This window comes from Schistocerca americana, chromosome 5 (assembly GCF_021461395.2).
Source record: "Schistocerca americana isolate TAMUIC-IGC-003095 chromosome 5, iqSchAmer2.1, whole genome shotgun sequence".
In the NCBI taxonomy this organism is placed as follows: domain Eukaryota; kingdom Metazoa; phylum Arthropoda; class Insecta; order Orthoptera; family Acrididae; genus Schistocerca; species Schistocerca americana.
The window spans coordinates 563,239,576-563,262,015 of record NC_060123.1 but is presented as its reverse complement, the minus strand read 5'-3'; the positions used below and the strand labels follow the sequence as shown (position 1 = coordinate 563,262,015).

The 22,440-nt window shown below is 40.0% G+C and overlaps 1 protein-coding gene across 1 annotated transcript in view; it reads right to left on the bottom strand.

Moving 5' to 3' along the window:
• Positions 1-22,440, bottom strand: part of LOC124615830 (CWF19-like protein 1) — a 149,856-nt gene that overhangs the window by 53,699 nt on the left and 73,717 nt on the right. The window contains exons 5-6 of the mRNA XM_047143979.1: positions 10,559-10,671; positions 4,784-4,997 (exon numbers count right to left, since the gene is read on the bottom strand). Of these exons, the coding sequence (XP_046999935.1) occupies positions 4,784-4,997; positions 10,559-10,671 (327 nt within the window). The remainder of the gene's footprint in view (positions 1-4,783; positions 4,998-10,558; positions 10,672-22,440) is intronic.

Sequence of the window (22,440 nt, the reverse complement as noted above, 5' to 3'; positions counted from 1 at the left end):
GGGCAGGTAGCTAGCAGCTCAGAGGGAGACAGAAGGTGAGCAGGCTAGGAACACAGGAGGAAGTGTGGCAGGTACATGGAGCTAGGCGCGTGGCACACAGGTACTGGAGCTGGTGACATGAGGTACACGAGGAAGATAACATGGAAGTATGGACTGGGAGAGGGTGACAGGAGAGAGGAAGGGGAAACTGGTGGGTAGAGGGTGTGGATATAGCAAGTTAGCAGAAATTGGGGCTAGGATGATTGCAGGGGTGAAGGGTGTGTCGCAAGGATAACTCCCATCTATGTAGTTCAGAAAATCTGGTGCTCGGAAGGAGGATACATATGGTATGGATTGTGAAGTAGTCATTGAACTCAAGTATGCTGTGCTCAGCACTGTGTTGTGCAACTTGGTGGTCAACTCTGTTACTGGCCACAATTTGGTGGTGGCCATCCATTCTGGTGGGCAGCTGGTTGGTGGTCACGTCCACATAGTGGACTGTGCAGTGATTGCAGCAGATCTGGTATATGACAGGGCTGCTTTGAGACTTGGATCTGCCTTCGATGGGATAGGGTAAGCCTGTGACAAGACTGGAGTATGATGTGCTGGGTGGACGAATCAGGCAGGTCTTGCACCTGGGTGTTCCACAAGGATGGACAAGGGTGATGGATATGTTTAGTGGGAACAGAATATAACTTTCAGAGGGGTGGGAAAGGTTGGATATGCCCCCATTTCTGGCCTTGATGACAGATAATCAAAGCTCTGATGAAGGATATGGTTCAGTTGTTCCATTCCAGGGTGATATTGGGTGATGAGTGGGTGCCTCCCCTACAGCTGATTCTTGAGGGTGGTGGGAGGATTGGAGTGTGTAAGGATATGGCACAGAAGATCTGTTTGTAGGCCAGGTTTGGGGGAAGTACCTACCTGTGAAGGTCTTTGTGATAACTTCAGAATACTGGGCAAGGGAATTCTCATCACTGCAGATAAACCACCCATGGGTAGCTATGCTGTATGGGAGCACCCCCCTCGTCACCACATACCATCCTGGACTGGAGCAACTGAATCATATCCTTCACCAGGGCTTTAAATAAAGATCATCACATCTGAGAATGATGGACATCCTACCCTAGACCCTTTTAACCCCTCCTAAAGTGATATTATGACACCCAACCAACCTGATCCACCCTTATGCCATTCCCAATCACAACCTCTTGCCACAAGGGTTATACTCTTGTGGAACACTCAGGTGTGAACGCTGCCCAATTCACCCACCCCAGCATATCCTATTCCAGTCTTGCTACAGCTTATCCTATACAATCAGTGTCAGGGTCACCTGTCAAAGCAAACTTTGCTCCTACACCTTCTTCACCTCCTTTAATGGATTTCGTCAGTTCTATTGAGGACACTATTAGACTTCTTTCAAAGTATTCTGCAGAGGAAATTCGATGGGTATCATGTCGTACCTTGCTGAAATGTGCACCGCAAAGGAGCAACATCTCTCCAGCGGAAAGAGCTGCACTTCGCAACCCCCGTGAAGATATTGGTACAGTCGTACTCTATGCTGATAAGGGTAATGCTATGGTCCTTCTGACATGGGAAGCATACAATGAGAAGATATATAGTCAACTAAGTGATTCTATGTACCACAAAGTCAATAAGGACCCAATGAGCCGTATATCCAGAAAACCTGCTACTCTTTTGAACAATAGTTCTTTACCTAAATACATGGATCAAGTAACAAAAAAAAAGGATGATAAAACTGAAAAAACTTCAAAAAGAGTCAAGCAAGGACATTTTTAAAGTTTTAATGTTGGCAGTCATCAGCCTTTGTGGTTTTATGGAGGTATATTTCCAGCTGTTCTAACAGAACATTTGAAATCTGATATAACTGTTTTATGAACAATAATGGTGAAAATAATTACTATAAGACTTGAAGAGGTTAACACTGGTAGAGGAAGGAGTCAGACACATGGGTAAACATTTATTCAATAGCCTGCCTGAGCATATGAAATGACTTATAGACAATGTGGAGTTAAGGAACCAATTACAGAACTTTGTTTTGGGCAACTCCTTGGATTTCAATGAAACATATCTTCACTGGCACTCTTAAAATTAAATTTTTAGGTGGTGAAATGTCTGCACCACTGTAGACACATCCTGTTCCTCTCACCTCCCCACTGAAGGAACTATTATTTCTGAAAGCCAAGTACTGTCTCTTGTACTTTTATATGTGCCTGTTGGCAATACTAATGTTTACCATTCTCAAGATAACTACTATCCAGGAATTCTATCCCGTAATTTTATAGTTTTCTGGAGAGTATTTTCCTTTTGGTACAATTTTTAGATTGTTTTACAGTAAAAATCAGCACTGTACTACAACAATATTTAATAATGTTGGGCTGTACTTAAATAAAATGTACATCTTTGAAATCTTTCCTCACTCTCTGCAGGATACAGGGAATATAACTATTGTAATATAATTCATAAAAAATAAATACTGTTAAAACAACAATACTAAAAACAAAAGGGTAATGTCTATTCTTCAGTTTCCAGAACAGAAATGAATGGAATGAAGCTAAGATAAACTGAAATTAAAAAACAACTTTGATTCTAGTTTTCTTTTTCTTTTTATCTTTCATCAGCGGAAAGAGCTGCTCTTCGCAACCCCCATGAAGATATTGGTACAGTCGTACTCTATGCTGATAAGGGTAATGCTATGGTCCTTCTGACATGGGAAGCATACAATGAGAAGATATATAGTCAACTAAGTGATTCTATGTACTACAAAGTCAATAAGGACCCAATGAGCCGTATATCCAGAAAACCTGCTACTCTTTTGAACAATAGTTCTTTACCTAAAAACATTATCGAGAGGCTGAGACCACACACTGCTGTTCCACCAAGACTGTATGGGCTGCCGAAGATTCACAAGGATGGCATTCCACTATGATTGATAGTGACTAATACTGGTGCTTCTACTTATTCGATTGCAAAACATCTGACCTCCTTGCTCAAGCCGTATGTGGGTAAGTGCTGCCACCATATATGTAATTCCAAGGATTTTATCAATCATTTGAAGACTGTTAAACTGAGCAACTCGGATTTACTAGTTAGCATCAATGTGGTCACACTTTCCACCAAAGTGTCTTTATTTGACTCACTACATCTTATTGGTAACTTGCTCAGTGATGATTTGATGGCTTTGTTCGAACATACTCTCTCCTCAACTTACTTTTTATCTAATAACGAATTTTTTGAACAAACTGATGGTGTCACAATGGGGAGTCCCTTGTCCCCTGTGGTGGCCAATCTTTTTGTGGAAGGCTCTGAGGAGAAAGCTCTTGAGTCTGCCACCTTTAAGCCTATGGTCTTTTGGCTTTACGTAGGTGATACTTTCATTGTATGACCTCATGGCAGACAAGAACTGGAAAAACTCCTTTGTCATTTAAACTCTTTACATGAGAACATCAAGTTTACTATGGGGATTGAAAAACATGGGACTTTACCCTTTTAAGATGTGTTAGTCGCCATAAGAATGATGGGTCTTTGGGACATACGGTGTACAGAAAACTCAAACATTGCAGATCTATATCTTCAGGTGTCCAGCTGCCATCACCCTGCACAAACCACTGGTGAGTACTTTAATTCATCAGGCGCATGTAATATCGGATGCTGATAGCCTTCACGAAGAATTAGTGCATCTGGAGAAGGTTTTTAAAGAGAATGGCTGTACTTCATATCAAATATGGAAGGCCATGCACAGTTATAATAATAAGAAGCAACGTTCTGAGGAGACTGATTACTATAAATCAACTGCGTTCCTTCCATTTGCTGGCAACGCATCTTCTAAAATAGGCAGATTGCTTAGGAAGAATAACGTCAATGTCATCTTCCATCCACCAGCAAAGATCAAAACCTTAGTCGGATCCATTAAAGATGATTGACAATTGAGGAAGGCGAGTGTTTATAAAATTCCCTGTGAGTGTGGCTTGGCATATATAGGTCAGACTACACGAACGGTCCAGGAACGCTGTGTACAACACGAAAGACATCCCCGATCTGCGGCAACCCTTAAAATCAGCAGTAGCAGAACACTGCATTTCCATGGGACGTTCAATGGAATACAATAACATCAAAATTTTAGCACCAGTTTCCAGCTTCTGGGACTCTGTAATCAAAGAATCCGTGGAAATACGTCTTGCTGGCAATTTAATGAATTGTGATAACGGCTTTCAGCTGGATAAAAATTGGAATCCAATTATTAACATTAGGCGGTCACAGTGGAATCAGCAAGCTCAGTCGATACCCAGTGATTAGACTGCTTTTACTTCACCACTGAGGGCAGCACACACTACTTGGCTGCCTCGCGCATGTCACCTACTAATGCATATGCTGTAAACTGCCAGTACGTTTCGTATGTGCGGAATTCGCTATAAATACCATGACTGCATCAGGTCTCTTCAGTACTTCGTCTGCACACCTGAGGATGGCCGGAAATCTCGGGGCAAAAATATTGTGGCAGAATGTTGATGGGATCCGACTGCAAACCCGAAAATTACTGGAATAATGTAAGTGTTCAGGCATATGTGTTTGTTTTTGTGTGTATATTTTACTCTAGCTCATCAAAGGTATTCTTCCAAAAGCTAACAAAGTTTTCATTCTCCTTTGTGTGTGCCTGTTGATGACTCAACGCTTATGCTATTTGATGAATGGTTTCCATAAATCCTAAATTATTTTCATTCTGCCATAGCTTTTCTTACTAGAATTATGACATAGACTACATATTTACAAAGATGCCACTTACTTCTTTATTCTGCATGATGTTTGGTAACAGCATACTTCCACTGTAAGGGCACTCAGTCTGGTCAGTTGTCTGTTGATACAACTCCATTGCTCTCATTTTTTCAATGGGATCAATACTCACTGCATATAACCATTTCTCTTTTTGTCTGTTTCCAACTCTGGCTAAGGCAATAAATCTTGTAGTGTGTGTAATATCACCAGAAGAACTATGATTTCTGGAACAAATTTTACACTTGTACATGTCTGAGAACTACACTATGAAATACTATCAGTATAAAATCACCAAATGCCATCAACATATTTATGACACAGCCTCCTGTCAGTAAAAAAATGTGACAAACATAATAAAATGTTCATAAATCATGGGACAGAATAGCTGGCCAGTGCTTACCAACAGGAGGTAAAATGTGTAGCACAGCTGATAGACACATATAAAACTAAAGGTGACACACTTCCTAGCTTTCTGATCTAGAAGTTTCTTCCTCAGGGAGGAGAGAAGGGTAGACTGAGGATGCTTAAGGTCACTCATACCCAAGATGACAGGGATCCGCCAGTAGTAGACATGAGGGTAGGTAAAGATGCAGAGGGAGGCATCAAAGAGAGTATGAGGTCAAAGATACTACATTAGTAAGTAATGCTGGATTAGGTCTCTCTGATGTCTGTCCCTCACTTCTGCCTACCCTCATCTCCACTGTGCCTTGAAATCTTTGCCAATCTTTGACACCTGAAGAGGGTTGTGTGAACATGAAGCTGAATTTGGAACAAGAGGTCTTTTAGGTAGGTGTTGGCATCCAGTGACTTGATAGTTCATTTTAAAAAAAGATGTTCATTTCACTTGGGACCTGTGGAAGGTACATTAGCTTATTTGTTTTAGTTGTAAATATTTGTTGTGTGTTATTGTTTTTCTGACATGTTCTACATCCTGGAGGACCTCCCCACTACAGATCCATTGGAACGGAAGTAAATCTAATCTAATATAATCTGTGAGTGGCATGGTGTATTTCCAAGCTAAGAGCATTGAACACATCCAGGTCCAAGAGACAGATGGCTCCAGGAGTGTCAATGATCAAAATCCTGGCTGTGAAGGTGGTTGAACAGTACTGAACTTGGACTGTAAATTGGCCGTTGACTTAAATGATGCCACTACTGTATCTATGCAGTGGAGTGTCAAAAGGCTGAGAGGAACGGGACCCCACATGATAATAAGACTGCCAATTTGTGATTGTCACGGAGGACCCCATGTCGCCTGTCTGCAGCTCGATGGGTACATTGAGTGGGAAAGCGCAGATTGCACATCCAACCTTCAGCGCTATGTCTGGATTTAACACAACAGATGCCTTTAGTGTGCTGGTAGTGGCACTGGTGTCTATGGTGGCTTGAAACTCTGGTTGCAGGAAGGAAATTGTTGAGACTAGTGCCTGGCCACTGAGATTTTGCCCGAGTTTTATGAATCCGGCCTGAGCAGGGGCATGACTTGGAATGAGAGTGGTGAACTGCTCAGGTGGCAAACACTCTTGGTGGGTCCTGCAAGGTTGCTGACGATCTGAGAGACTGCTCAACAGCTCTGATAATGGGCAGACTTGTTTCTGTAGAAGGATCCTTCAATTTAAGGAGATCTGTGTGAGACCAGGGGCAGGCGAGATTCATGCAGCGAGTCAAGGAAGCCACAACGGATTGCTTACACTAAAGATCACTACACCAGAAATGGCAGTCATGAGACAAACCCAGGAGGCGGGTGATCCATCTGCAATAACACTTTCCATTAAGTTTATGACAGCTAATAAAATTAAAAAATTGGACAACAACCTGTCATAGTGCCAAGCGTGGGGTTCCATTTCACAGGTTTCATCCTGCTGGAAGCGATGGACAGTAAGTGCACTTGACAGTAGAAGAACAAATGCCAAAACATAGTCTACCTGGATTCGAGCACATGTGTGACATTGACTTGGAAAAAAATACCTTATCGTCAACTGACATGTCCACTGAAGGCAACACAGGAGAAATACTCAGGTAGAAAATAAATACGAAGTTTTTCATGACACACAAACTATCTTCTCTGACGAGAGAATAATAATAATGCCTGAACACTGCTGGCTTGAAAATGTCACAGTAAACTGAAAGTTCCACAATACAGTGTCCATACACTAATCACCACAACCAAAGTCTAGACGGGATGTGCAAAATTTAAATCCTGATAGGATGAGCAAAAGTTAAAGTCCTGAAAGGACAAGCAAAAGTTAAAGTCCTGAAGGGATGCACAAAAGTTTAAATCTAGCATATTGTCAATGAAAGACAAAGACAGATAGTACAAAGTCCAATAGCTGGTCATGGCGTTGGAGGCCACGTCTCTTTGGTGTAGAGGCCACAAATGGTGTAGGTCTGTAACTGAAAGCTCCTGGAGGTGAAAGTTGACATGGCTAGCATCATCATCATATCAGTGGCTCCAAAGTAAGATACTGATTGTGGGGAAAAATTTTGCAAATGGCACCTGGCCTAGGAAACTCACTGGGAGTCAACTGCTCAAGCATAACCCAGTTGCCAGCCTAAATAATGCCCAGGTGGCAGGATATTGCAGGTACTACTTTTGCTCATGCAGTCTGCAGAGAGGAAAAGATCTGCGGGGTCAGTGATCTCTGGTAGCACTTTGGTTACTGCCTGGTGGTCAGGTGGAGTGTGGACATCTCTTGCCTGTTGTCTGAAGAGCTGTCCCCTGTGTGGGCCGTGCCCACATAACCCTTCTGTGCTGTTGGTTGCTGGCTGAGTAAGCGCAAGGGCTCGGCACAGAATGTCACACTCATGTACAAGAATAGTAGCAGAACTGATCCAGAAAACATACCATTCCATTACTTTGGCACCCATTTGTTGTAGAATAGTACAACATACTCTGAGATCAAATGTGAGAAGGTACCTTGAACAAAATTATCTGCTCCACGCCAACCAGCATGGATTCTGGAAGCATCAGTCAGGCAACCATCAAATCGCACTTTACTCAAAGTATGGTCATATGTGGTTTCAAATGAGACTTGTGACTGGATTGAGAATTTCTTGGTAGGGAGTACACAGTATTTGATCTTGGATAGAGTCATCAATAGATGTAGAATCAGTTCATATGTGCTCAAGGGAAGTGTGTCGGGATGCTTGCTGTTCTTGTTATATATTAATGACCTGGCAGTCATTGTAAACAGTAACTTCAGATTTTTGTAGATGATGCAGTTATCTACAATTAAGAACTATCTGAGAAAATCTGCGCAAATATTCACTGACAGGAAGTATGAATAATAATGCTTTTAGTCACAATTTTTTCATGTTTTATTGAATCACATCATGCATTTTCGATCCTGTGAGTCCATCATCAGATGCAGATTATTTTAAAATACTATTTACATCTGCTCTTGAGTGAAGGTGATGCGAAATGTATGTTCCTCTTGTGAAAAGGTTAGATGTTAATTTTGAAATACATGGATCAAGTAACAAAAAAAGGATGATAAAACTGAAAAACTTCAAAAAGAGTCAAGCAAGGACATTTTTAAAGTTTTAATGTTGGCAGTCATCAGCCTTTGTGGTTTTATGGAGGTATATTTCCAGCTGTTCTAACAGAACATTTGAAATCTGATATAACTGTTTTATGAACAATAATGGTGAAAATAATTACTATAAGACTTGAAGAGGTTAACACTGGTAGAGGAAGGAGTCAGACACATGGGTAAACATTTATTCAATAGCCTGCCTGAGCATATGAAATGACTTATAGACAATGTGGAGTTAAGGAACCAATTACAGAACTTTGTTTTGGGCAACTCCTTGGATTTCAATGAAACATATCTTCACTGGCACTCTTAAAATTAAATTTTTAGGTGGTGAAATGTCTGCACCACTGTAGACACATCCTGTTCCTCTCACCTCCCCACTGAAGGAACTATTATTTCTGAAAGCCAAGTACTGTCTCTTTTACTTTTATATGTGCCTGTTGGCAATACTAATGTTTACCATTCTCAAGATAACTACTATCCAGGAATTCTATCCCGTAATTTTATAGTTTTCTGGAGAGTATTTTCCTTTTGGTACAATTTTTAGATTGTTTTACAGTAAAAATCAGCACTGTACTACAACAATATTTAATAATGTTGGGCTGTACTTAAATAAAATGTACATCTTTGAAATCTTTCCTCACTCTCTGCAGGATACAGGGAATATAACTATTGTAATATAATTCATAAAAAATAAATACTGTTAAAACAACAATACTAAAAACAAAAGGGTAATGTCTATTCTTCAGTTTCCAGAACAGAAATGAATGGAATGAAGCTAAGATAAACTGAAATTAAAAAACAACTTTGATTCTAGTTTTCTTTTTCTTTTTATCTTTCATCGGGGGAAACAAAAGACAAAGGAAACAGATATGGGATCTTCTTCCCAACAGTCATCTGCCTTATCCTTGATAAGCTATTTTGCATTATATTATATTATTTGCCCTTTTAGTTCTTCCCTGCTACTGCTGCTTCTGGTGCCCAAATAACTAGTTTTTTATGCTGTACTAGATGTACCACTAATCTTTATCTTCTTCCAGCAAAATACTTTGATCCCTCCCCTGTAATTTTCTTTGGCTTGCTTCATTGCTTTTTCGATATGCTAGTTAAACAAAATTGGCAATACACTGCAGCCTTACCTCACAGCCTTACTAACTTGAACATTTCTTTCTAGAACTTTTGCTTTTATTACTTCAATCTTGTTCTAGTAGATTACTTATATTTCACCTCAGGATTCTGAATACATTATTATGCCTTATAGTGCTCCAGAACTCCTTTTGGTTCCACAAATGCTATGAAGGTATGCTTATTTGTATTTATTCTTTCCTCCATATCAAGCATTGGATCAGATTTGCTCCTGTTGCATCTTTCGTTTATTGAAGCTAGACCGATTACTCATTACCCCAATATCCCTTCAATTTTAATTTATATTCTTAAATACAATAAAAAATGCACAGCTTTATTACCTATCTGGTCATGCCTTTCTTGGTAGTGTGATGATAAATCTTTTCTGTACCTGTGAATGTAAGTTTCTGGTTTCAGGAGTCCTGAGGACCAGATCAAATAACCTGTTTTCTATAAGTCACATTGATATTTCTAAGTCTGAAAATATCTTCTCACCTCAAGCTAATTTATTTGAGCTAAGATCTTTCAATGCTCTGTCCAACGCTGACCACATTACTGGATCACCCATCAACCTTCTCCACTTTTCTCCTGCTTCTCCTTTCCATGTCCTCCTCTTCTTCTATGACACTTTGGGGCAGATCTTCTCCATTATACATACCTCAATACACTCTTGCCACATATTTGCCCTTTATTATGTGTGTAACAGACATTTCTCACCTTCTCCATGTACATCACTTTTCTGTGCAACCATCCTCTTTCTGGATTTCTTTTAATGTCCCTTCCATTTTACCTGACTCAACCAATATTATTTGGTTTCTCAGCATTCCCTAAAAATTCATTTATAATGTAATTATATTTTAATTATTTTATTATGTTTCTTTTATCTTCATCCTGTTTCTTTCCATGTTCCCCTTATGGCAGCAGCTTCTAGCAACCAGAGACTCAACTGTGTATATTTGTGTTTCTGTACTTGTACTGGCAACACATAAGTAGATGCTCCTCTTCTACCACAAACACTGATAACATTCATTTCTGACCTTCATTTTGACATTTATTGTAAGTAGAATTTCAAGTTTGTGAATTCTGATTTCATTACAGAAGACAATGAGTGCAGTTACACAAACCTGTATGGTCTTCTTTCATAATATTGTTCATCAGCAGGACAGAAATGATAACGGGGCTTCAACTGTACTGCTAACCATGAAAGTAAATGTGATTCTTTGGAAATCTTCACAGTCTGTAAAAAAATCATAGTGCATCTGTATTTTAATAAGCCTTGTATTATGCAACCAGCTTACAACAAATGGTGAGGTAATTTAACGGTTACCAAATGCATTTTGTATGTAAGCTGTCAGATCCTTGTTTAGTCAAATAAGTATTAAACAGATGAGAAAGTTGGTAACTCAGTTTTTTATCCAATGACTGATTTGCTTCAACTAATTTTCAACACAATTAAATAGTGTTATTTCATTAATACTGTTATTTTACATTACAAGAATTCATTGCAAATAAGTTAATAATCACTGTACAGCTAGCACCACATGTGAATTACAATAACATCCCATGTAACCATGAGGTGAGTTCACTGTCCCAAAAGAACACGGAACACGTGAAATGATTAAAAAAAGTTTCCTGTTTTGTTTGAAGTGATTATCACAAGTTGTGAATTGCAATTCATAAAATCAGGAGCATGGATAGTTCTCTGTAAGCATTATCATTTTAAATGGCAATAATAATATCTAGACTAATAAGTATACTATATATTGAGAAGACTGTCACTCCTGTTCCCATGTGACTCTCTTGATTCAGGTGTTCTAATATTTTAAGTGTATCCTTGGTTAGTTTCTTCTGTAATTACACTTAGTTATGAAAAAGTGATTAATCTCTAGTGAGCTTAAGTGGATGACCAAAGAAGAAAAGAATAGCTGGGAAGAACAGGAAAGTGCAGAAGATAAACTGACAAATTGTAGATAGATGAATGATAAAATAAAGCACAAACTAAAGACAACAATGAGAGAGTATGAATTTTCCTGTGTCTTGTACATCATATGTAGTATTAAAATGTCATTTCATAAGATGAAATTGTTATACTGGGTTGGAAAAAACAAAAGGCTTGTGCACATCATATTTTATGGACTATAAGACACACTTTTTTCTTTGAAAAATTTCTTCCAAAATTCAGGAGTGTCTTATACTTGAAATTAATATAAAAATGTCCAGTGTTTGATTTAAAATTCCCATCAGTCTTAAAAATGGCCATATATTCAATGTTGCAGGAAACCTATCTCAAACCAGCAACATTGGATTCAACTGGCAGCAGCAGTGCATTGATGCAACAAATATGAGTCGTGGGGATTCACAAGCTTGCTAACATGTTTCCCTCCCGCCCTGCCATCACAAACCCAGAAAGCTATGTAGCCCACAATGCGTTATTGCAGTCTATGGTGCCAGTGAACTTGAATTGAAAGTGATTTGTGTTATTGGTAACAGTATGATATTTTTGTTAGTAGCTGGTTTTGTAATGGAAAACAATTGAAGGTATTCATATGATGCGGGCTGTAAATTGAAAGTAATAGCAAATGCAGAAGAGCATAGAAACAGCAGCTGAGTGACATTTTGGCCCTCCATCTACAGGTAAAAAACCATTCGCAAATGGCAGGCTAGTAAAGAAGAACTGAAAAAAAAATGAGAAAGACTAAATGTGCAAATAGAGGATAGAATGGAAACTAGCCAAAACCAGAAGGTGACAATTTTCAGGGATTTTAAAGGTGAGTTCAGTTTTATAAACTAAGAATTTTTTTATTCTGTATTTTCAGTCTAATAATAAAAATGGCAAACGGTTATTTTTTTAAAAAAGTTGCTTAAACATTAAGGTGCATCTTATAGCCCATTGTGTCTTATGGTTCATAAAATACAATATGTATCTGATAAAAATACCTGAGGAGTACGACAGGAAAAGTCACCTGTGAAAAAACAGTGTTGACATTACACACATCAAAAAAAGTTTAGCATCACCCCAGTTCCCAGAACTCCTGAAGATGGACCTTGACTGTGGATATTGTATTGCAGACTAAACCTGCCCAAAGATGAAAACAACCATGCATGAGCAGTGCCTATTAGACGGAAAGGGTCCGACAGCCGATCAGTTCCAGTCATTCCACCAGGAAGAAGGCACACAGCTCATGTTGTCTGTAGTTCAACCATGCCTAGATGATCAGTGCCACAGTTCAATTGCGTCCGCATACTTACTTTGTGCCAGGAAGGGCTCTCAACAAGGGAACTGTCCAGGTGTTTCAGACTGAACCAGAGCAATGTTGTTCAGGCATGGAGGAGATACATAGAGACAGGAACTGTCGATGGCATGCCTTGTTCAGGCCGCTCAAGGGCTACCACCACAGTGGAGGACTGCTACCTACGGATTATGGCTCGGAGAAACACTGACGGCAATGCCACCATGTTGAATAATGATTTTCGTGCAGCCACAGGATGTTGTGTTATGACTCAAACTGAGCGCAATGGGCTGCATGATGCGTAACTTCACTCCTGACGTCCATGGCAAGGTCCATCTTTGCAACCACAACACCATGCAGTGTGGTACAGATGCACCCAACAACACGCCGAATGGGCCGCTCAGGATTAGCATCACATTCTCTTCACCGATGAGTGGCGCATATGCCTTCAACCAGACAATCGTCGGAGACATGTTTGGAGGCAACCCAGTCAGGCTGAATGCCCTAGACACACTGTCCAGCGAGTGCAGCAAGGTGGAGGTTTCCTGCTGTTTTGGGGTGGCATTATGTGGGGTCAACGTACACCGCTGGTGGGCATGGAAGGCGCTGTAATGGCTGTACCATACGTGAATGCCATCCTCCGACCGACAGTGCAACCATATCAGCAGCATATGGGTGAGGCATTCATCTCCATGGACAAAAATTCATGCCCCCATCATGCACATCTTGTGAGTGACTTCCTTCAGGATAACGACATCACTTGACTAGAGTGGCCAGCATGTTCTCCAGACATGAATCCTATCGAGCGTGCCTGGGATAGATTGAATTCTTAAATAAAGTATTTCGTCACTGCTGCAGTTCGCGAAGGTTCCACACCATTTCTTTATGAAACATCACAAATGCTGACAACATACAAGAAAATTCTTACTGCAACGATGTGACCAACCAACCTCTCTGAAGGATCTACGCCGAATTGCCATTGAGGAGTGGGGCAATCTGGACCAACAGTGCCTTGATGAACTTGTGGATAGCATGCCACGATGAATAAAGTCATGCATCAATGCAAGAGGACGTGCTACCGGGTATTAGAGGTACCGGTGTGTACAGCGATCTGGACCACCACCTCTGAGGATTTCGCTGTATGGTGGTACAACATGCAATGTGTGGTTTTTATGAGCAATAAAAAGGGCGGAAATGATGTTTATGTTGATCTCTATTCCAATTTTCTGTACGGGTTCTGGAACTCTCGGAACTGAGGTGATGCAAAACTTTTTTTGATGTGTGTATTAATCTGCATTCAAATTTAAAATTTTACTTTGTTAACAAAACCTGACATGAAAGCTTTTACAATGTTACATCAAGCATACAGTGGAGCATATTACACATTTAACCATTTTTCTGTGGTTTGAGCAGTTTGAGGAGGATATGTTTCTACTTGAAAACAAATTAGCACAGGCACTTTCACTACCAAAGTGAAATAAATCAGAATCAACGAAACTGCTGCCAGTGTACAAGAAGATAACTGGCATTGAACACACACGAAACGAAGGTCAGCAGTAGTGTGTTTGCGATTTTGCCATATCACTTGCACATGGCACAAGTCTTGTGTGATGTGTGCTACAAGTAAAAATGCTGAACGTGAGCTGGTATATCAGAGGTCTGCTGGAAGTTTTAAGGGCTATTCACACTGGCCGTGATGGTACCATCACGTCAAGGTGTATTCCCATTGTCCGTCACAAGTCAATTCATGTCAAGTGGTCTCAATTTGCATGGCTGTCCGTAACTGTTTTTTTGTGGGAATTGCGAGCTTGGCAAGATGATTTGCAACTGCTTTTACATGTGAAGTGCAGTTTACAGGTACAGTTTGTATATTACAGAAGGAAGATAGAAGTGCAAAACAACACAAAAAGAATGTAAGTCCCAAAAATTTCATTACGTGGTACAGAAGGGGAACTTCACATAGTATACAAGGAGCTCAAGAAAGAGGAATCTGCATTTAATAAATATTTTATAAAGTTGAAGCACCTGTTGTTTCTTTTTTTTTTTACATCAAACAGCAGCCAGAATTACTATAAAAAACACAGTGATATGAGATGCCATCAAATACCACAAAAATTGGTTTGTGTAAGGTTAAATTTAGGGCTGCCAGTGCAGAGCAAATTTTTATGCAACAGTCATACCTCCCAGAATACCTTTCCCTTCAAGATTTATAGGGCTCTTTTTTACATACTGTATTTGGGTTTTAATAGTTCAAGTGCCTTATTTGTATTGGGATTAGCTAGTGAAACCACTGGTGCTTGAAAATCTGTTTCACACACATTCCAGAGAGCTGCTTAACAATACATAAGTCTGTCATGAACACATATTTAAACAAACAACTCTAATACATTTTTTAATGTATATTCTTAAATAAAGTATTTTGTCACTGCTGCAGTTCCTGAAGGCTCCACACCATTTCTTTACAAAACATCAAAAATGCTGACAACACACAAAAAAATTCTCACTAATGGATCTGATTCTACCCACAGTACCTTTTTTACGTGAAGTTACGGCTGCATTGCATTGTAAAATATTGAGTAGGGTACTGGTATGTATAAAAATGAACTTAATAAATGTAGTAAGAGGGCGAGTAATTTAGTACACTCATGTCATACAATTCAGACTGCTACCTCACTGTTTCAATTAATCATTCATCATTTGTTATACAGTTATAAATTTTGACAAGAGAAATAATGAAAAAATTTATGACAAATAATGAACAACAAACAACTGATATCAACCACAAAAACCATGGTGAAATGAAAGATGGAGAGATGCACATAGCCGTGCATTGGTTGGAAATTAGCTTCGGAGTCATGTGATAAACAACGAACAGGTGATATCAGCCATCAAAACTTTCTTCCCATATACACATATGGAAGCAAAATCTAAAATTCACAACTTCGTCTGTTTGGAAGTTAATGACAGTTGCTTCTTTTGACTGCTGTCGAATGAAATGTCAACATAACAGACACTTATGCATACTGATAACCTTTCCACATTGTGATTAAGTGTTGAGGATCCTACAGAGCACATATACCAAAAATGTCCTTGATGGCATCCATCTGACTATTGCTTTCACCATGATGGTATCATCATTTCAGCAACAATGTTAGCAAACACAAGACCTACTCATATGTTAATCTCTGAGTGGTTATTAAAAATAAGCAAATGCTTATAGCTTCATGGCGCCTGCATTGTAGGAAAGGTGACTCTGAAGGTTGCATTGTGTCCATCAGCAATCTGATGTGTTCAGCAGTGTGTAAGTAGCAAGCAACTGAAATGGATGGTGTTATTGCATCTCCTGCCAGTTGTGAGCTACATTCTGTCACTTGCTCCCTCAAGCAGGAGGAGTCAATGCCATTGAGATTCATCATCGATTGTGCCGTGAGTATGGGGTTCGGATTATAAGTCATGGTGTAATGAGAACAAGGTGTGAAAAATTCAAGTGGTCGAGGAAGATACTCAGATATAACTGATGAACTTAAGCAACAAGTAGACAAAATTGTACAAGTGAGACATCAGTTCACAAATTCCGAACTTTCTGAAGACCTGTCTCAGATTTCAAGGACAGTCCTCTTTAACACTGTCACAAACAAGTTAGGTTACCATAGGTTTTGTGCAAGGTGGGTACCAAGATTTCAAACCAATGTTCAGTAAACTGAAAGAATGGGTTAGGTCTTTACATTCCTTCAGTGCTATCAAAATCAGGACTGGGGCAAGGCATGGGAGCAGAATGTGAACTCTGAAACTAAGGAACAGTCCAAACAGTGGATGCATGCTTCTCTATCTGATGCACAAATACAATAATCCAACTTTCACAGGATCACCATTTGTAGATTCCATGTTTATTCATATATACAAGATTTTTGGACATACTATGTGAGCATAAAATGTGCTATATGATTCAGTAACTGATTAATGGCACCAACATACACCTGCATTTTTCACTTCTGTCACCTCTGGCAATGACGAGTTTCTCCATGGTTAAGACTCTACATTAAATTGTAGTTCCCATATAAATGGCTGGATAAAACTGTGCAGAGGTTGGAGGAAGCCAATGGCACACCACCTATAACATGACTGCATCTACTAAAGCCTCTCAATATAGGCAGACTAACGTACTGTGTATAGAAAGGTGGCACGACTCATTACTGTATAATTATATGATTGCTGACCAGTTACAAGAAACTCTTAACTGTAAAGTATTGGGTGTGCTATGGACAGACCATCATGTTGTAGCAGTTACAGACACTGCCTGGCGACATAAAGATCACTGGTTTGATCTCCACTTCTGCAATTATTTATCATTTAAGGTTTGTATTTCTGGAAGGTTCTTCGACCTGATTATTTGTGGGATATCGAAATTTCCTAGAACATTCTACAGGCTGGTGCAGTTAAAAGGAGCCTGCCTCCCCTTTGAATGTGAACACAATATTTTGACTTCGGAAATAGGGTAAACAGCTACAAAAATGGGCAGTTTTATGCAATAATTGATTGTTCGCACTCTTCTGTCAGCATTTCAGTTTATTTCATAAGTGAAGTTACATGTTTCTCTTTGTGGTCTGTAAAATTATTTTCTTGATAGAAAATAGAATTGACACAGTGGAAGCATATGTGAAAACAGGTTCGATTAAGGAAACACATGAAATTTTCAAGGTCAAGTATCCAGACAGAGGACTAGCAGAAAGAGGGCAATACTGTCTGTATTAAAATTGGCACACCTATGGATCAGTCCAAAATGTATGGCAATGAAGAATTTCTTCAGTTCACATACCAGACGTTGTTGCAGACATTTGCTGAAGAATTATTCAGAGCCCAAAGAAGTCTTCACATAAATTGGTCCAACAGGGGCAAGTAAGTAAGAGAAGTTGCCACTGGATATTGAAAAGTCTTAATTTGAAGTTATATCATGTGACAGTCCTGCAGCAATTACGGGAGGATGACAGTCAGAAATGTGTAGATTACTGCATGTGGCTTTTGAATAACATCAATGATGGTTTGTTAGATTCTTTCCATTACATCATGACTGATGAAGCATGGTTTCATGTATCCATTCATGTGAATTCACATAACACAAGGTACTGGGCAACAAACAACCCTGACACTGTGTGTCAACAACCACTCCTTGATGAAAAAATCAGTGTAAAAGGAACATGCATCATTGGACCAATATTTTTTGACACTACCCTCAACACAGTTGCATGTATGGAAATTTTTTATACTTTTGTTTTCAACACACTGAATATGTAAGACAAGACTATTTCTTCCAGCAAAATGGGACAACGTGCCACACATCTTAGGTATCCCTGGAATGAGTCCATGTCTTCACTGAGGAACGAACTGGCAGAAAACATTTATGGTCACCACATTCGCCAGATCTAACAACACATGATTTTTATTTTCCTGTGGGGACACTTGAAGAGCAAAGTCTAGGAAAGAAATCCATATACTCTATGAAACAAATCCATGTACAGTACAGGAACTGAAGACAACATCAGCTGTGAAGTTGCCACCATCCATATCCAAACTTTACTCAGGGTGTATCTGAATATATTTAAGACATTCACAGCTGTGTATTGATGTTGCAGGGGGAGGGGGGGGGGTCACCTTCAACACCTTCCATAAATTATTTTTCACAGTATTTTTAATTGTGAATCAATGGTAAGTCCATTTCAGCTCTTCGTTTCTGCAATTTCACTGCATTTCCTTTATGCTTACATTTGCTACTTTTATCTGCGTCACCCTGTATATGTATAGTAGGAGTGCACTCTGCAAAGGGGACAGTTCAGCTCCATCTGTACTTCTGTGCCTGCTGAATAAATGTGTTTTCATTATGAAGCATTACTTATTGTTGACAACCCTGCTACTGTAACTGATTATGTTCTGGATTCTTCATAATAGTATTGAGGAGTATATATCCAAAGTGGAATGATTACATAAAACTAGTTGTAGGAAAGGCAGATGTCATGATTGAGAGTCACAGAAAGAATCCTAAGAACATTTAATTCATCTATGAAAGAAGTAGTTTACAACACCCTTGTTTGGCCAGTTTCTTAGTAGAGTCTGGTACCCTTTACCAGGGAGAACTAATACAGGAGATAGAGAACATACAAAGAAGAGTCACTTCATCATGCATCAGGAGTACTGCATGACGAAAGGCAGGGAGCAAACTACGACATTTAGGGAATGCTGTGGATTTGACAGTGTCCAGATGTCACCTGGTACTCAACTGCAGAGTAGCTGTAAAGTGTGTAATCAAGTAATCTGCAGCAAAGTTGTCATTTCTTCTGAACAGCTAACGACACAGCTCATAAGGTGTCACTCTCCATTGGTGACACATCAGGAGGCTATTAAGTTGAATATCTACATTTCTGTCTGTATTGCTGTAGTCAATTCTTAAGGCAGTAATATTAGGATGGGTAGGACGTGCACGGGCTGTGTGCGAACAAAGGAGGAGCTGGCTGCAGTTTGTGAACAGCTGAATTGCTTTTGGCTAAGGTCAGTTGTCTTTAGGTTGCTGCCTCGGGGCATAGAGGTAGCAGAGAAACTGACATCACTTAGGACACCCCAGGTGTCACTCATTTTGCCCACGGACTCTGTGCCAAGGCACCTCTTAGTGTACCCAATGTGGTGGATCTGCCCTCATAGCAGGATGAGAGGCATCTGGTAAAGCTTTCAAGTTGCTCGAGTGAGAGGGCCAATGTGGAGATTTTAATACCTACTCCGAACTTTTCTTTTGTTTCCTTTACTGCTTGCTCAATATACAGATTGAATAGCATCAGGGAGAGGCTACAACCCTGTCTCACTCCCTTCCCAACCACTGCTTCCCTTTCATGTCCCTCAACTCTTATAGCTGCCATCTGCTTTTGGTACAAATTATAAATAGCTTTTCGCTCCCTGTATTTTACCCCTGCCACCTTCAGAATTTGAAAGAGAGTATTCCAGTTAACATTGTCAAAAGCTTTCTCTAAGTCTACAAGTCTTGTCTTGCCTGCTCACTGTGTGAGTGGACAGGTGGTCATTTCCTCAGCTGGGTCTAAGCGGGCATATGAGGGCAGGGGTTTGCCAGTTATCTGGGGCTCCAACATTAGATGCGTTCTGTAGCCCCTTAGAGAAATAGAATTCAGTGCCAGAAAGGAAGCCAATGTGCATTCAGTCTGACTGAGATGTGGAGGAGGCCTTGCCTGCAGCTATTGACACCTGTCACTTGGATTCTGAGGCCATCCTCAATTCATGCAGGCACAGATGGTGAAGGCTGCTGGCCTCACACATAGGGTGAAAGCAGAGCTCGCACTTTTCAGTATTGTTCCCATGGTTGAGTGGGGTCTTTGGTTTGGAGCCAAGTGGAGGGTCTCAATCAAAGGCTTGATCGGCTCTGTGGCGGTCTGGCTGCAGATTTCTTGACCTGCATTATCGGGTGGGGAATTGTAGGAATCCTGTTGATGGGTCAGGTATGCACTACAAAAAGGAAGCAGCTCCTCAGGCAGCAGAGTACTTGTGGAACGCGCAAGGGCTTTTTTAGGCTAGGCGGTAGTTTGAGGTATTCTGATGTACACTCGCCAGACAACAAGCAATTAGTGAAATCAGACTGCATTCAAAGAAATAACACTTCGAGTATCAAAATTTTATCATTAAATTGTTGAAGTATTCATAACTCCAGCCCCAGGAGTAGACAACATTCCATTAGAACTACTGACAGCCTTGGCAGAGCCAGTCCTGACAAAACTCTACCATCTGGTGAGCCAAGATGTATGAGACAGGAGAAATACCCACAGACTTAAAGAAGAATATAATAATTCCAATCCCAAAGAAAGCAGGTGTTGACAGATGTGAAAATTACCGAACTATCAGTTTAATAAGTCACAGCTGCAAAATACTAACGCGAATTCTTTACAGACGAATGGAAAAACCGGTAGAAGCCGACGTCGGGGAAGATCAGTTTGGATTCCGTAGAAGTGTTGGAACACGTGAGGCAATACTGACCCTACGACTTATCTTAGAAGAAAGATTAAGGAAAGGCAAACCTACGTTTCTAGCATTTGTAGACATAGAGAAAGCTTTTGACAATGTTGACTGGAATACTCTCTTTCAAATTCTGAAGGTGGCAGGGGTAAAATACAGGGAGCGAAAAGCTATTTATAATTTGTACCGAAAGCAGATGGCAGCTATAAGAGTTGAGGGACATGAAAGGGAAGCAGTGGTTGGGAAGGGAGTGAGACAGGGTTGTAGCCTCTCCCCGATGTTATTAAATCTGTATATTGAGCAAGCAGTAAAGGAAACAAAAGAAAAGTTCGGAGTAGGTATTAAAATCCATGGAGAAGAAATAAAAACTTTGAGGTTTGCCGATGACATTGTAATTCTGTCAGAGACAGCAAAGGACTTGGAAGAGCAGTTGAACAGAATGCACAGTGTCTTGAAAGGAGGGTATAAAATGAACATCAACAAAAGCAAAACGATGATAATGGAATGTAGTCGAATTAAATTGTGTGATGCTGAGGGAATTAGATTAGGAAATGAAACACTTAAAGTAGTAAAGGAGTTTTGCTATTTGGGGAGCAAAATAACTGATGATGGTCGAAGTAGAGAGGATATAAAATGTAGAATGCCAATGGCAAGGAAAGCGTTTCTGACGAAGAGGAATTTGTTAACATCGAGTATTGATTTAAGTGTCAGGAAGTCATTTCTGAAAGTATTTACGTGGAGTGTAGCCATGTATGGAAATGAAACATGGACGATAAATAGTTTAAACAAGAAGAGAATAGAAGCTATAACTAATGAGGAGATATTGAATAGAATTGGAGAGAAGAGAAGTTTGTGCCACAACTTGACTAGAAGAAGGGATCGGTTGGTAGGACATGTTATGAGGCATCAAGAGATCACCAATTTAGTACTGGAGGGTAGCGTGGAGGGTAAAAATCGTAGAGGGAGACCAAAAGATGAATACACTAAACAGATTCAGAAGGATGTAGGTTGCAGTAGGTACTGGGAGATGAAGAAGCTTCCACGGGATAGAGTAGCAAGGAGAGCTGCATCAAACCAGTCTCTGGAATGAAAACCACACACACACACACACACACACACACACACACACACACACACACACACATATTCTATCTACTTCGACCATTATCAGTTATTTTGCTCCTCAAATAGCAAAACTCATCTACTACCTTAAGTGTATCATTTCCTAACCTAATTCCCTCACAGTCACCTGATTAAATTTGACTATATTCTATTATCCTCATTTTGCTTTTGTTGATGTTCATCTTATGTCCTCCTTTCAAGACACTGCTCATACCATTCACCTGCTCTTCCAGGTCCTTCGCTGTCTCTGACAGAATTACAATGTCAACGGCAAACTTCAAACTCCAAATTTTTCTCTTGTATCCTTCACTGTTTCTTCAACCTGTCTCACTCCATTCCCAGCCACTACTTCCCTTTCATGTCCCTCGACTCTGATAACTGCCATCTGGTTTCTGGACAAATTGTAAATAGCCTTTTGGTCCCTGTATTTAACCCCTGCCACCTTCAGAATTTGAAAGAGAGTATTACAGTCAAGATAGTCAAAAAATACCTACTTGATCATCTACTGCCTTCACTATTTCATCTCTCAAAGCTACTCATTCTTCTTCTACTTTATTTCTTTCCCCCGTTCTTGTCAATTGTTCCCTAATGCTCTCTCTGAAAACCTCTATGACCTCTGGTTCTTTCAGTTTATCCAGGTCCCATCTCCT